Here is a 17,180-nt window from a genome sequence, read left to right on the forward strand (position 1 = left end):
TGAGGGTATGTACATGTATATCTGTACTTATGTGCACTATATGCTGTGGGTGTGGGGAGAAAGGTGAGATAGAGGTTGTGTCAGGTTTTTTTTTTTTTTTTTAAGTAGTTATGTTAGAGAGCTTAAGCAGGAGAGATGAGAGAAAGACGGGGCTGATGCAACCAGGAGACACACAGACAAATGTTTCAGAGTCACTAACACAGACATGGACACACACAGGTTCATATTGTAGGTGCACTTAGGAAAAAGCAAATTAAATACTTACTGCTGTATATGTGTGTGTTTATGTAAGAATAAACATTGCACACACATGCATCCAGATATAAGGCGATGTATGCACGTTTCTTAAACTGATTTATATTCTTTTATTGCACTTTTATGTTGGAATAAATATAACATACACATTAATAAAATAGTACTAATGTTTAATTTACAACCCACATTATTGAAAAAGCTCATTGATTGGATATTTGATGAGATCACAAAGAGCTTCGAGCTGCACCAGTAACTGTGCGCAGTAGAAGTTTGTGTACAAACAGCTACACTGCTATATTGTACACACTTCATCAACTGTAAGATTTTTATTGTAGTCATGAAGAAGCTATATTAGGGTTTTATGTTTCTGAGAAAAAAAACCTCTATGACCAATAGATGCCTTAAACTAATTTGTAAACCTGCATGTATGATCTCTCACCTTATACAGGCTGATAAACTGGAACCATGGCCGTTGTTTATGTGTAAATCTGTGGCTACTTACAAGAATGTTGTGGAGCATTCTTCAAGAGAAGCCAGGGCTAAATGCCATGAAATTGATTTTAGTCAGGCTACAGCACAACTGATTTACGCAAAGCTGAGATGTTACGGCAGCTTTTTAAATGGCAGCAGGCTGTCACAGTGCTCCAGGAGACCTTTCTGTATGCAGAAGTTCATAAGAAGCAGCATGTGTGTCATTGTGGTTTTCTTCATCATTATTTCTAACATTCACTGAAATAGACTGTGGGCAGTGTCACTGTATATTTTGATTTATATTTAGATTTTGGAATATGAAGCACAGCAACAAGTCTTTTTGCTGCAAACCACTCACTTTACTTACTTTGATATTTCAAAAGTCTTTAAAACTTACTTATGTCCAAGCTCATATCCTTTACATTGAATTGGGTAGTGTCATCAGCCCAGTATATCTGTGGAAAAACTTATCAAGAGTAGCACAAGAAGCTAACAGTAGCTTCCTGGTTACATCAAGTGGACAGTTTAAAGTACAATAAAAGCTGTTATTTAGCTTTTTGTGGCCATGTGTTGGGGAAAAAAAATCCATGTTTCTCAAACGAAATTCCAATAACCAAAACATACACGAAGCCTAGTGACACATATTTCTGTCCATATTCAAAACCCCAAGGCTGGAATCATTATGCGTCTGGTGCTATGGCACAGAGGGCTCAGGACTTTGCCTTTAAGACTGATATTTTTGGAGTGGGTGCAATGGCTTAGATCCCTTTAAGAGCAGAGGATTAGGATGATGCTGATGCTTCGTGTCTTGGCCTGGGTGCCTGTGTGTCTTGCTGCCTCTGCCTGTATGTCAGCTTTCTCTGTGTGGGGCTGGCCTTTGGAGCCAGATTTACTTGCTGCATCTGGCTGATGTGCACACAGATTTCATGGTAGAAAGCAAGAGAGAGGGAGAGAATGAGAGACACTGGTATCAGAGAGATGCTGTGCGCCTGCGTGCATGGGTGTGAATGTGTGTTGCATGTTCAACGAAGCTAACTGGAGCAGGGTGTCCAGGATGCATACACGCTTGATGGCCTGGCTGCAGCCTTGTGATACAAAACAGTCAGCATTAGTGTGTTTGTGTGTGTGCGCGGGCACTATGTCCATGTGTGGAAATGATGCATCAGTGACTCAACTTCTGCTGTCAAACATGTGCGTGTGACTGTGTATGCAAGTGTGACTGTGTGTGATGAGCAGCAGGACTAGACGGCTATCGTCGTCATTATTAGCAAACATTTTTTTATTAATTTTTTTCCTGTCTTATCACCTATCAGCTGTCAATGAGAAGCACTAATGAAAATACTCAAAGAAGCCCTGCATATTGCACATGAAATAAGGATATTCTGTGAAGTGACATTAAATCAAACAGTGTCTGGATGTTCACAAGTATCAACAACCATCCTTGGGTATAAATGCATCTAATTTTAGCATATATGCTAGGAAACAAATGTGTTGCTATCCAGTGCACGGCAGTAAATATCAGCCTAATAGTCTATTCTCTTGACCTTTCTTTTTCCCAGGTCTAGCTGGCCAATGCCGGACCCGTCGTGGATATTTGGTGGTGGTAGTAGCAGAAGTAGCGTGTATGTGAGTGCGGTCCCTGGCGCCTAGCCCATGTCCAGCACATAATGCCGTCGTCCACACGGAAAGGAGTACCGAAGGACCCCGAGTTGGCTGACCTCTTCTTCAAAGATGACCCAGAGGACGTTTTCTGTGACCTGCATGAGATCGGCCATGGCAGCTTTGGGGCTGTCTACTTTGTAAGTATCAGTTCACAATTATGGTAACTCTGGCTTTCAAAGGCCTTTAAGTAAATTAGAAATTATTCTTTTTGAGATAGATTTAAAGCACTTAATTTGAGTTTTGCAGCTTTAGTGATACAGATCTGAAAGAACAGCAAAAGTGGTTGGATCATTTAAGAAGTTGCATAAACACTTCTAACATTATATATTGCAGTTTATCATTGTTATTAGCTAGTTACATACGCACATACTTACACTTCCTGCTGAATAAAGGAATATGTATGCTGTAAATGTAGTGCACTACATTATGGCTCTTTGAAAGCAGTTAAGTGGAGACAGATCCTCTCTCAGCACTTTTTCTGTTTCTTATTAATCTCATCATCACTAATTACTCATCAAGCTTTGATATTAAAGCTGCATGGAGGAGGGAATGAAAAGCATCCTGTATTCTCCTTTTTCTCCTCCTTTCTCCCTCTTCCTCCAGATGCAGGACTAGGGGCGATAAGCCTCCTCCCTGCCTTGCAAGACAGCTGTTCTGTTGATATATAAATACAAAGTAGTAGTCAATGAAGGGGGAGGATTTTCTTGACTGCCAGGGCTTTACCATCCCATGTCATGTACACGTACACACGACCAGTACATCAGTAGTAGTCCTAGTACCCATGTCCGTCTGGCTGACAATCTCCAGTGTGTGTCTAAATCCTGCCCTGATGTCAATCCTGTGCTCACTGACACACTTGTACTACCCCTATTACAACAGTGCTTGCTGTCAGCAAGGGCAGTTTTTGTAAATGTTGTTAATAGCTTTATTTTTTCAGTGATTGAACTAAGGATACATTATAATTTAAAAAAAGAAAAGTTTTTATTGTGTTATACAAAATCGATACATACGATACTATCATCTAAAATGATATCTAAAATCATTGTCAATGGCAACTCATGTTTACAGCTTTACAAAAACTACTACTACTTACTCCCTTATGTTTCATATATGCTAATTTATTATATCTTTTAAGAACAGTATTTATTTAAACATCACAATATTTTCTATTCAAAGCAGGTAAGGTTGTTTTTTTTATTGTTTTGTTTTTTTAACCCATTCTGATACACTCCAACCTGAAGACAGGTTAGTATGAATTTTTGCCTGAGAGATGAATCAGTACATCAGTGAATCAGTTGCTGTTATCTATTACTAGTGGCTAATCGGAGCTTCTCTCACCTGATTTTTAGAAAGTGGATACTCAAAGGACACCTTTTGTTTGTTTGTTTTCTTTTTGAAGTTAGTCTGAATCTGTAAAAGTAATGACTATAGGAGAAAAAAAATACAGTAGTTACCACAGTAACTACTGTACAGCACGAGTAACTCCCATTACAGAAGGAAACAAGGGGAAATTACCTCCTGAGAACACAGACCCAACACCAACAAGGGGTTCACACACACCCTGATAATGGTTGCTGAATTAAAGAGTTTGTAATTAGTAACACATTCCCTTCTAATGCATACAATAGCATATACAATAGCAATAGCAATACAATTAGCCTATTTAAATTTCTTAGTTTTGATTGATTTTTGTTTCCTCATATGTAATGCCATCTAGCTGCATCCTATCATAAGAGGAATGCATGCTCTTATGCATAAACTGACAGGCAATCATTGGGATCAAATTAATCTGAAAAAAAGTCAAATGGGAATACTCTCTTGCCTCCTGTTACTGTAATTCCATTTGAATCTCAACATGAATTTCCCATTCAATTGTATATGGGATGAAGCTCAGATAAGGGCTTAGGCTGAGCCACAGCCTAGCTGTCCCTGAGGCAAAGTGCCTCAGAGGTTAACACCATGGGTTTAGCATGCAAATGTAAATGTGGACAGATAACTCAAACAGTTAAAGTGGCTATAGATAAACCTCACCTGATTTACGTTGTTCAGGTGGATATTTATTTTAGATTAATGTAAGTATTTAGTTTTACTTGCACTTGGATGTTTTACATTAGATTGGTCCCTGAACTAATATGTACCACTGTCCAATAACAGGCTGCTATAGCTCGTGCTTTTTAGGTACAGTACATGTTATGTTTTATTTTTTCTATAAATATAATATTTATGTAGTGACCTTTTGATGTTAACTTTCACATTTTAATAGAAGACCAAAGGTTACCCTGTGGGCATTAAGATCACTTTTGAGTCTGTATGTATGTTTATGTTGTAGAATGCCAATATAACTTTGTGGCTAGGGGACCAAAAAGGTACCCTAAAGGTACCGAAAACAAACAAAAAAATGACAAAAACAAACATGAGGCCTTGTTATATCCTGTGGGAGGTTTACTGTATTTGTCTTCGTGTGAGCTGTCTTTTCCTAAGCATTTAGACCTTGTGTTTAAAGACCTTAATAGAGTGTGATCTTTTCTATTTTCTCTCTCAGGCTCGGAACTCCTACTCCAACGAGGTGGTGGCCATCAAAAAGATGTCCTATAATGGCAAGCAGACTACTGAAGTAAGAAAATATACATGCTGGAAAATGTAGACATGGCACATACAATGTGAATGCTCCAGTTTTAGATGGTTTTGTCTGTGGAACCATATCAGAGGGACCAAAAAAAGAAAAACCTCAAGTGAGCATTTGGTTAGGTTTGGTCAGATAACCTTTTTTTTTTTTTTTTCTATGATGTGGGAGGTATAGCTCAGAATGCAAAAAGCAGCATTACATCATTTTCTGCTACTTCACACAACTTGATGCTATGCTTGTGAAGTTGTGAGATGTCTCATGTGGTGGTTAGTTACTCTGAAGGAACAGAAATAATGTGAAAATAATGGAAGATAATTGCCCACACCAGATGCAAAGCTTGGAACAAACACGTGTCTACCTCAAGAAAACTGCTGGAAATGTTTAGGCAGAAGCATATTTCAGAAGGCATCCTATGGGATCACAGCTTGTACTTCGGCTGAACTCAAGCCCACATCTCAGTGGTTTAGTCAACTTGTATCTTTTTATAAAACAGTGAGTGATGATTTTGTGTGAGGGCACTTGCAAGCTATTGTCCAACTTTTCCATACTAGTTGAAGTGGAGCCAGCTTTCAGTTTGTTTATTATTTATATTGGTGCAGTGCCTTTAAAGAAAACCTTTCTGTCAATAGACAATAGCAAGAGAGATACAGATGTAAAATATCTGTCACTGGTTAATGCATTGTATTTAAAGTCTTAGTTAAGTGTTAGTTTAATAGTACCTAAAGGCTGGAATCATTCTTTCCTTTTGCAGAAGTGGCAGGACATCATTAAGGAAGTCAAGTTTTTGGGACAGCTGCGACACCCAAACACAATTGAGTACAAAGGCTGCTACTTGAAAGACAACACTGCCTGGGTTTGTAGATCCTTTTCTACATCCTCTTTTTTTTTGTTCAAGTTCCTCTTTTTTTTTTAGTCTGGCAGGATACTTGATTTATCTTTCTCTCTTCTGCTCTCTCTCATTCTTTACTTACATTCTTTTGTTTTCATGTCCTGCTCGGTATGTTTTCCTACTGTGTACTTATGTTTCTTTGTGTACACTGATCAGCCACAACATCAAAACCGCCTACAGTGCACTGCCAAATCAACTCTGTCCCATTGGGGCTTCTGGTGTCTGTCATAAGAACATTGGCTGCTGATTGCTGGGTGGTGCTTCTGCGGGTTGTGCCTGCTCTGGTAGATCCCACTGATGTTTGACCAGTTTTGAATCTGCAGAGTTTAGAGGCTAGGGCTTGAGCTATTTCTACACACTGTCCTGTTACGCAAGACCTCTGCCATCAAGATAATAAGTGTTAGTCACTTCACTTTTCTGTTTGATTTTAATGTTGTGGCTAACTGTTGTACGCCCACTTCCTCTACATTCTTTAGACTAGGACTTTTCACAAACTTGACTTAAAGCTTTAATTAAAATTTATGACGGTGCTCATTCCATGTGAGTGATTAGTTTCCATTTTATTTGAGGTTTAACTATTTTCTCTTTCAGCTGGTGATGGAGTACTGTCTGGGCTCTGCATCAGATTTACTGGAGGGTATGTTTATCAGTGTTTGATATGCCAATACATTGAGATATTTCATAATTTTATAATGGCTTTTTTGTCAGTAACAGGGCGGAATTGTTAACATTTTTTTTCCAGGAAGTCACTCCTGAAACTTTTGTAAACCCGAAACTTGTCAAAACAAAACTAATGAAAAGTAACTTTGGTCTTTTAGCTTGGTTGTGCACTGTAAAGTATGCCCTTTAGCTAATTTAAGCTGTTTTAGGAGCAGAAGTAGGCTATGACTGCTTGACCTTATTGAGGATTTTTTTTGGACTACCAAAAAATAAGGAACTGGCTGCTATCAGATAACTGCAGTTATCTTTAAAAACTTGTAAAACCTCATGTTCTCCAATTTTCTGTGATTATTTGGTTCATTTTGTGGGCCTAACTAAATATTTTCTGTGATTGTATGCTTAGGGGCACTCTCCCCATTTGCGTCCTTGGATACTGGAGCAAGATAATGTAATGTAAATGTGTAATCTGCTGTAATAGTACTACATTTTAAACCACTGTTTATCGCAGATGGAAAACATATTTGTTTCTTAGATTTCAGCGCCTGGCAAAAAATATCTATATCACTTTTAAGAGCTTGAATTCCCTGAACTCCCCATCCTCTAACCACTCTTGAAGCTACTGACTTATTTTAAACACCCAAATACTCACTACTGACAGAGTACACAGTTGTGACAGTCGTTCCCAGACTGTTCTGGGGAGTTTAGCCTTTATATAAAAATTCTCAGTCGTAGTTCTGCAGTGACCTTTTGCCTTGGCACAATTTTTAGAACAGCAGGACTCGGGGTGCCAGCTTAGGAAACTCAACTGTTTACTGGGATTACTTTATTACTGCAGTGTGTGGACAGATCAGTACAGTTGGTCTTAATTATTAAAGCCATGATACTGTGCTTTCCAGAGCTGAGCACATGAAGTCTGCACTTCCACAATCTTGGATAGAAATAACTATTTGAATCATTCATGTTATTTCCGCTCAATCCATTCATTGTACTTATTTCTTCCATAGTTCATAAAAAACCACTCCAAGAAATGGAAATTGCTGCCATTACCCATGGTGCCTTGCTAGGACTGGCTTACCTACATTCCCATAATATGATTCACAGGTGAGTCTATTTCTTTCCTTGCTTACAGGCAACATAGAGTGAAAACATGGAACATGATAACATAAGACAGTTACGTTCTTCATTTATTGCAGTGTTTACGAATTAAGTTGTAAAACATCATGTCTATACTTACTCTTGGACATCACCTTCCCACCTTATTGCTGTACACAGTTGTATCTTTTAAGGTATATCTTTTAAGATATGATTGGCATCCAACAACCACATCAAATAAATCCGTTTTACTGTTCTGTATCATTTTAAGTTTCAAAGGGCATAGATTTAAAATGTCAAATCAAACATGACATCTTTAAATACCCAACTGTGTTGTGTTGGTCAAAAGTGAATAAAAACTGGACTGGCTCATTGGAGGTAGGACTAACTTGGCACATATCAGTCACCTGGCACATATGCATAATATATAAGTGGAGCTAATGTGACTTTTTCTCTTTTCTGTCTTTGCTGTCTTCATGCTCTTTTCCCTTATCCAGAGATGTGAAAGCTGGTAATATCCTGCTGACTGAGCTGGGTCAAGTCAAACTGGCTGACTTTGGCTCCGCCTCCATTGCCTCACCTGCCAACTCCTTTGTGGGCACACCTTACTGGTCAGTACACACAAGACAAACATGGAACCTCATCTGCAGAGAAGAGAAGATTAAGTTTCTTCTTTATCTTGCACATGTTCAGTACAAATGAGCTATTTTATGTCTTTTTTTTCTGCCAATTTTATTTAGACATTGTTGTTGGCAGATGTTTGTTGTTCTAGAGTCATGCACCTAGACATGCAACATGTTAGTCATTATTAATTCAGTTTGAGAAAGAACTGACAAGATTTTTTTTTAAATTCATATTAATAGTTTTCCGCAATTGGCTTTCAATTGTTTATGCACTAAAATAAAATATTCACTCACATATTCACAGCAGCTTTAATGGTAAACAAAGGCATCCCATATACTGGTGGACTAGTAGTCATGCATACGAAAAATTGTCACACAAGTATAGAAACATATATTCCAAAAACTAAGCTGCTATCACAGCATACCAGAGTCTTTAAAAACTCTGAGAAGCTTAGAAGATTATAACATTTTCATGGATTTTTTCCATACTTGATAAAGTGTGTGCATACGCGTGTGTCTGCCTTTGTATTCAGGATGGCCCCAGAAGTGATCCTAGCCATGGACGAGGGCCAGTATGAAGGAAAAGTGGACATCTGGTCACTGGGGATCACTTGTATTGAACTGGGTGAGCAAACACCTACCCAGTGGTCAAATAATACATTTATTGGCTCAGACTGAAATTCAGCAGACTTAAGCTGATTAAAAGTTATTTGTTTGTACTACTTATTCTTTAGACTTCAGCTTCTCCCTCATTCAAGGAGAAGCTGATGCGAAAATGTGCACACTGTATATGTTATTCTCACATCCTTTCTCATTTTAGCGGAACGTAAACCACCCTTGTTCAACATGAATGCCATGAGTGCCTTATATCACATTGCCCAGAACGACTCTCCCACACTGCAGTCCAATGAGTGGTAAGTTTTAGCACCTTGATGTTACAAAATTACCATACACCCAAAAAAATCCAGTATAACCACCGATATAATGCATCCAGTCAACCGTGAACATTAAAGTCCATTCTAGTCAGGGTTCAGCCAGAGTAAGACATCCCTGTGTTAATCTGCATGACCTGTGATCCCTGCCACAGGCCATGTGCAAGGGCACACTCTAAGTCTCTTATGTAATTACCTGGGAAACAGCTACCAAAGAAACACACTGCAGCTACCCACACCATTTCTACTGAGCTTTGAGGCAGCATCTAAACAAAACAGCACGATTATTCTCCTGCTATTCCAAGTAATTTAACTCACACTTTAAGATTGCCATACTAACATACAAATATATTTCTCCATGCACGTATGAGGTGTTCTAAATATGGGAAAACAGCTTGCTTTATGCATTATTTTATGCAGCTTTCAGCCTCACAGCTCATGACTGCGGAAGCTAATAGATTCTCTAGGGAATGTCCTTCCAGACATCAAAAAACATTTAGCAATTTAATTTAGGCCAGCAGGTTTTAAACAGCTCTTTGCTGTCTCTTTGCATCACCATTGTCAGACAAGACCAGCGGAGCTGCTATATATTGTCATGAAATGTTTATGTCATCTAAAAAACTGAGAAACGGCATTTAAAACTGATATGCTTTTTTGTAAAGTCAAGAAAAAAGCTTAAATGAATTACTGTTTAACAACAAATCTCATCATAAAAGGTATACATTTGTTTTATCTGGAGGACTATAAGAAGTGAAATCATTTATTCAATATACAGTTGGCTTAGTTAGTAGAATAATCCAAGCACTCTACATAAGCCACCATAGCTTAGCTTTTTATGTTTTTTATTCTCAGTTAATGAATAAATGCTATATAAGCTATATAATATTTTTATATCTTTATATTTATTGTATGAACAATGGGCTCAGTATTAGCTAGCACAATCTTGGTAGTAAAGGAATAATTTGGGAACAGAAGAAAAGCGGATACATATTCAGCAGCATGTATGGACCGAGAACTAGGTGATCTCAATTAGCAAAAAATGCAAGACACTGGCAGGAATTTAGCAAAGGAACAAATATGCTACTGCTCCTCTGAGTTGCTGTAACCACAGCATGTGTGGTATGATTGTCCTTAGGGAAACGGCACTCATCAAATATTAACCCTGTGCTTGATGTTCTCCCTGTAATTTACTCCTGTGTACTTCTGCCATGCTGTGACTGCCATGGTATGCATGTGATGTCCTAGGTATGCAGTGTCGTGCAGGAGTTCCTTGTAATATGTTGTAAAAATTTGTCTCTGTCACACAGCTCCTCAGGAGTAGCTGAATGCAACCGTTTACCTGCCTCATACTGTAGAACATGTGCATCAGTTCCACACAAGCGTTCATTAAATAACAACCTTTCTTTTAAAACCTTTAAGTAGGCACGAGTATTGTGAGCAGGTCATGAGAAACGTGAGGCAAGGCAGTTCTTTAAAGTTAAAACTTGCTGCCTATGACATCTGTTGTAAAATTAGTGTTGATTTCTAGTATCGTGCTTTAGGTGAGCGATTGTGTGGGACAGCACAGGGTTGTGGTATTTTTGGAGGAGCTCCAGGGGCCCGAGGCATTAGCAACATCCAGATGAGACAAGTAGAGACATTGGCTTCATACACAAACACAAGGCCAGACTGTGAACACATTCGCATGACCTACAAGACTAAGCATGGATCTATGCTAGCAACTGAGAGAGAAGTAGAGGTTGAGGGAGATCTCAGTCGTATACCCTCAGTGTGTATTTTAATAAACGTAAAGAGCATTCCAGTCTATTTTATCTTAACAACTCATAACAGCAAACAAAACATATGGTGGTATATCTACTGTGCTAGATTACCATGATTAGATATTTAGACCACAGCTCCACTGGCCTATATTTTTATTGCTCCACATATTTACATAATCCATATATAATTCCCATTCGGGGCTACACTAAGAGATTATGCAAGATTGTTCTACTTAAGTCACTGATATATTAAACACCAAAGAGCTGTGGATTGCTCCTCCTTGTACATTAGTCATTAATTGCCAAAAAGGACAGATGGCATGGCTTTTTAGCTTGTCACTGTCATTTCTACTTAAAATTTTTCTAATTTTAAAAATATTAGTCCAAGAAGGACTATGACTGACTTCTTTCTCATTGTCCTCTTTACCTAGGTCTGACCTCTTTCGCAGCTTTGTTGACTATTGCCTGCTGAAAATTCCTCAGGACAGACCCTCGTCGGGGGAGCTGCTACGAGTGAGTGGGTTTCCTCAGTAATCTTTCTAGCTGTGACCTCACTTCCTGTCTCAGTCAGTCATGAGGATGAGTCACTCCCATCCACCCACGGCTCCCTAATACGCAAGCATATATACACTGTCTTCTTCAAGCACAGGAATCAAGCATCCTACTGAGATTTTTTTTTAATTTTATTCCCCCCGTTGCCTCACAGCCAAGGGATAAGACACAGGAAGACAATTGAGCTCCATTTTATATGGTGTAATAAAATGAGTAGAAGGACAAAGAAAATAAATTTGTGTTGGACATAAATAATTGCATTTGAGTACTGATGTTGTGGAACCGCAACGGTTGTTTTACCTTAAAACTCATATATAATATAACTCATCTAACCCCTTAAAACGCAAAATGTTACTGTTGTCAAACACAGATAAAATAATCTCGTAAAACTTAACGCTTAAACCTGCAAGTTGTTGTTTTTTTTTTGTTTTTTTTAAGCCATCCTGCCAGTGACAGCCCAAATGTATCTCCAAAACCACAATGAGCATACACGCTGATAATCCATGCATGTCCATTGTGTTTCCCTGTGATTGAGGAGATGATCTTTTTGTTTGTGTGACCAACAGGTAATCCTATTGGTGCACTAAGAGTTTTAAGTTCTTGGTGATCACGCTCAGTGGTGTTGAAGCCCAAGCAGGACTTTTCACACCTGTCTCACTTTATGGAGGAAGGTGTGAGGTTAGGAAGTGGTTAACTAAAGGGATCTGGACTGTTGTCTGGATAGGATGGGGCTTTTGACTGGAATGCACTCTTCCAAGCACCCCTGACCCAAATCCTTACTGAAAAAACCATTAAAGAGGGATAAGTACCAAACAGACTTTGGATCAGTGTCCAAGGGCCTGCTTTAAAGTGAAGGGCTTGGGGGTTGGGGTGTTAGTTTATGATTAATACCCCACTTTCTCTTCTGAGACACACACAAATTTACTCTTCATTTTAGTGCAAGCACACACACATAGACACACACACACAGGCACATGCCCCTCCAAGCGCTTTAAAGGGAAAATCAGGTCACTAATCTGTGGGCCTTGAGCTACTAGTGTACTGGCTTCAGGTTAAATTCACTCTCTGTCCTTTAAAACCTCATTCAGAATAATGGTAATTACGAAAAATAAAAGAGTAACCATTCAGTGGCCTCAACCCCCCGTAAGTACACTTCGTTTAAACGAACATATTCACTTGAATAGTTGAAACTAACTCTGAGTTTCTCAGCTGTATAAATTTACTTACTAACTACAGATATTTACAGCACAACAGCAACTTCCCAGAGCATGAAAGGAAGTGTTCAAATTTAATTTTGTGTTTGACTAATCATCTAAAACTAATAGCATAATTGAGTTGCCCTATTTTACAAGAAAAATCAGTTCAGTGGATGGAATCATCTAAATGTTTGCTTTTTTGAATTCATGATTTCAATAACTGATTTATGAATGAGTGTTTTGTGATTGTTTTCAATGCAATATGTAGCTTAGACTAAGCAGGAAATGATAAGGTTTGCAAAGATGATGTGTTGCGAGTAGCTGGTTAGACTACTTGGTCTACTAATTCTCACTTTGCCCAACTTGCAAAATTCCACTAACCTCAACCTGTTTTATCTTTTGTATGTGAAACAACATACAATATGATGTGTTCATGAAGTGTTTAATATTTTCAGAATTCCCTTTGTTTCCTGTTATTATGCTAAAATTTAACTAAATGACTAATTGCTTCATCCATATACTTTCCTGCAAATATGAGATTTTTACTAGTGCGCTCATCTAATTATTTTCAAGAAAGCCAAAAAATTATAATCTCCCCAAAAATGTTGAACTATTATTTGAATACATCCAACATATTAGCCTTTTCCTTTAGTGGCTATTATTGCTATCAGTGTAGTAGATGTGGACTGGTCTAAAGTAGTAACGGTAGCCTGAAAAGTTAGTACCGGTAATAGTATGTGTCAAAAACAAATTTATCCTAAAAGAACAGGCTAAAACTGAGTATGGATGAGTACTTCTGGTAGAAGGCAATAGTGATGCCACAATACATATACCAGACAAGACTCCAGGTGCTGTAGATTTGCTGTCACTTCTTCTTTACACTAACCTCATAATGAGGAGGAATCCTTGAGATAACTTCACTGGATGATGGGATGGGGGTGGCCAACCACCCACATTCTGCTGTAAGTCAATCAGAAAATGGGACAAATCACTTTCATCTCTATTTTCAGTGTGTGATGTCATTCCTCTGTGTCCTGACTAACCCATTACACCGGCATCTGTCACATGGAGAGGAAGGTGTGCAGAGTTGGCTAAAAATACACCTAAATATATGTTGTTTTTTTTTCATGCAGAATATAATATTTTAGTCACGTACCTTTAGGTTGAATACATTTTAGCCTTTTATGCAGCCAATATTTTATGAATGACACTGACTAAGAGGAGGTGTGAACATGTTTGTGTGTTGTAGTGGGAGGAAGTGCTGGGCAGAAATATCTGTTCTGTTTTTATTTGTTTTGCTTTTTTATTCTTTTTTTTTTGACACCCCTAAATTGTTTGTAAAAACAAAAACAAACAAATGAAAAAAACACAAATTAAAAATAGCCATCCACTATCACTCGACCCCCACCTTCTCTCCCACAACCCACCAATCCCACTCTGACCCGTTGGTTATTCATTGTGCATTTATGTAATTATTCAATGTCCCAACCTCCACCAAATTGCACCTACATTAGATTACAGAGGTTCATCTCACTTGCACAGGACAGACTCAGCAATGATAATCACCTAAATGATCTCCATAGAAGTGTGAAACCATTATATCATTCACTGATCATATTTTTAAAAGGAAGTCTGACCTTTCACATATTTTTTTTTTTTCTTCTGGAAGGATTTTTCTTTCTTTTAGTAAATAACAAGGTCCATTTTGCTTTGCTATGCCCTGATAGAAGAACTCCTAAGTATGTTTGTTTTTCCTCCACAGAGGTTAATGTGTGTAGCTCATTCTTTAAAAAAAAAAAAAAAAAAAAAAAAACACAAAAGCAAAGGATACACATTAAATGACTAAAATCTCTCAATTATCAATGCTTAGTGGGATTTTTGTTATATGACCTGATTTAATTAAAGTTCTCATTAACTTGGTGCAAGGCCAAATGCATTTCAAACAGTATTTATTGAAATGAGAAGGATTAGGAGTATTTATAAAAATCGATTATATGGACCTTCTCAGAGACTGTAGTAGAGCGTATTGAGTGCTGGGACCAGAATGGGTTGAACAACCTACAGGCGCCCTCTAGTGATTGCCAGAGTTGTTGTGCTCATTGAAATAAAATTTTAGACATGTTTAAATGACTTCCAAATATTTACGAACAACAACTTAAAAGATCTGTAAATGGTGCCAATGTTTAAGATAATGCAAAAGAAAGTAATTAATATATAAAATTTTCATCTTCATTCCGGTTCAGCTTATTTTATTTCCCTTTTAAATGTTTACTGCCAATATTGTAAGTAGTCTGAGTCAATACTTTCTGAATTTCTATTGAAAAACTGGGAAGAAAACATCCATAATGTTCAGTTTAAATTAAACTGTATGACATGAAGACAGCAATTGAAATGCAAATAAAAAAGATAACCCTAATAGAAAGATTAGCTTTAGTTTCTAAACCAAGTATTTTCCTCCTTGTATTGTAATAAAGTCTGACTAAAACCTTGAACGAAGTAACTGACTGTCTGTCTTTTTCTCTTCAGCATGATTTTGTACGTCGGGAACGCTCGCCACGCATTCTCATTGACCTCATCCAGAGGACCAAGGATGCAGTGCGTGAGCTCGACAATCTGCAGTACCGCAAGATGAAAAAGATCCTATACCAGGAGAAACACAACGGGCCCTTGGGAGAGAGCCAGGAGGAGGAGGAGGTGGGAGGAAGAAAAAAAAAAAGGGAGAAGGGAGGTTAATGGGGAAACAGTTTCTGCATCAAACTTAAATATTAAACAGACAAATGAATGTTAAAAGAAAAAACTCTGCAGAGTGCATGATCACAGGGAGTGGCACCAGAAACAGTTCTTCAATTCTTAACAATAGTTAATATGAAGATGAAAAATTGCATATATGTAGCCACAGTCTTTAAGTAGCAGAGTTGCACTAAAATGAGGTTTGGATTCAGTTAATCTGCAGAGTATTTTCGCAAAGTAATTGAAATAATTATTATATTTAAAATTTCCATCACCATTACATAAAAAAGTGCTTGTACTTGACACCAATGACAGAGTTTAAGCTCATTATTTCACACAGTTCTCTATCTGTAGGCCAACAGATGATTTCAGACAAAAGGTTGAGGGACAGCATAGTTTATCTGCATCCTCAGGATGACACTTAAGTCTCAGAGATGGTGACTCCACACTAGTCAGTACTGCTTCAGCACTTTGAAATCACAACAAATGGGAGTCTTTCTCATGCAGTCTTGGTAGCCTGAGATGAAATGTCCTTTAACTGACCTGGCCTGAAGTAAAGTGAACAGTTATGGACAGCTCGTAGCGACAGTAATGTCATCCTACACCATGTGACACAATTCACAGCAGCCACCAGACCTTGGTGCAACAAGACACTGCTGAAAGCCTTACCCTGAAAAACCTGCTGTACCAATCCTTGTTTTATGTGGAAAGACTGAGTAAATATCCTGTCCTGTTGCCTTAGACCTAAGTGAATTGGCTTTTGCTTCTAAAAGCTACACAGTTTCATCCCGTATCTGTCTTGTACACCTTCAAGTTGACTTGAAATCTGAAGACCTCTGCCTGACCACTGCCCATTAACATAAGCTCAGATGCTACTGAATGACTCAGACACACACATCTTAACAATTAGAGGTTAATAGGCAATTTAGCATGACTTTGACTCTAATGCAATCTATAGGGCATCAGTGATTCCCCCCCCCCCCGCCGTTTGTATTGAGGCAACTCCATTTAATGGTACAGTTTGAAGAAAGCCTGGGTATAATTGGGCGAAGGTCACGGGTGACTTTTGTATATTTCAGTAGCATGTTCCTTGAGTGTTTGTGTACATTTGTGTTTCTGAACACGTGTATATGTTGTGCGCACTTGCAGGACAGCGAGGCAGCCAGCTGTAAGATGAACAGCCTGGGCAGCAACCACTCTATTCCCAGCACCTCGGTTAGCACGGGTAGCCAGAGCAGCAGCGTGAACAGCATGCAGGAGGTGTTGGATGACAGCTGCTCTGATATGACCATGATGCATCCCCAAGACTACAGCAGCACCCTGGACTCCTCCCCACACACCAAGAAGGTAAAAATTAAGGGTGAAGACGGGATGGTGATTAAGGCTGAAAGTTTGAAACCACTATTGGGAGTTCTTATTGTTCCCAAAGCCTTTTAACTGAGCATCAGCCATCATACTCAAACAGTGTTAATCTCATTTTTTTTAAAACTAAATACAATTTAAAATATTAATTAATTAAAAAATATATAAAACTGGAGACAGTTTTGTGACAGCCGGAGACTATGAAATAATTAAAGAATAATTTCAACAACTACTAGCAACAACTGTCCAAACAACCACTGAAATACCGAGTTCATCTAAGACCAGCTACTGCAGTGACAACCAGAGGGTGTGAAGGATACTCGATTCATATATATAACCAAGTGGGAAATATGTAGGCAGCACGGTGGCA

The 17,180-nt window shown here is 38.3% G+C and overlaps 1 protein-coding gene across 4 annotated transcripts in view; it reads left to right on the forward strand.

The window, feature by feature from the left end:
- Positions 1 to 17,180, forward strand: part of taok3a (TAO kinase 3a) — a 61,696-nt gene that overhangs the window by 29,033 nt on the left and 15,483 nt on the right. For all 4 annotated transcript variants that reach the window (XM_005743052.2, XM_005743053.1, XM_005743054.2 and 1 more), the window contains 11 exons: positions 2,286 to 2,525; positions 4,931 to 5,002; positions 5,766 to 5,867; positions 6,495 to 6,540; positions 7,568 to 7,664; positions 8,153 to 8,266; positions 8,812 to 8,903; positions 9,099 to 9,192; positions 11,402 to 11,483; positions 15,245 to 15,412; positions 16,598 to 16,795. In XM_005743052.2, coding sequence (XP_005743109.1) covers positions 2,394 to 2,525; positions 4,931 to 5,002; positions 5,766 to 5,867; positions 6,495 to 6,540; positions 7,568 to 7,664; positions 8,153 to 8,266; positions 8,812 to 8,903; positions 9,099 to 9,192; positions 11,402 to 11,483; positions 15,245 to 15,412; positions 16,598 to 16,795 — 1,197 coding nt within the window. In that variant the 5' untranslated portion in view covers positions 2,286 to 2,393. The remainder of the gene's footprint in view (positions 1 to 2,285; positions 2,526 to 4,930; positions 5,003 to 5,765; positions 5,868 to 6,494; positions 6,541 to 7,567; positions 7,665 to 8,152; positions 8,267 to 8,811; positions 8,904 to 9,098; positions 9,193 to 11,401; positions 11,484 to 15,244; positions 15,413 to 16,597; positions 16,796 to 17,180) is intronic.

The sequence above is a fragment of the Pundamilia nyererei genome, unplaced genomic scaffold, assembly GCF_000239375.1.
Source record: "Pundamilia nyererei isolate P.nyererei 1_Seehausen unplaced genomic scaffold, PunNye1.0 scaffold00127, whole genome shotgun sequence".
Classification (NCBI taxonomy): Eukaryota; Metazoa; Chordata; class Actinopteri; order Cichliformes; family Cichlidae; genus Pundamilia; species Pundamilia nyererei.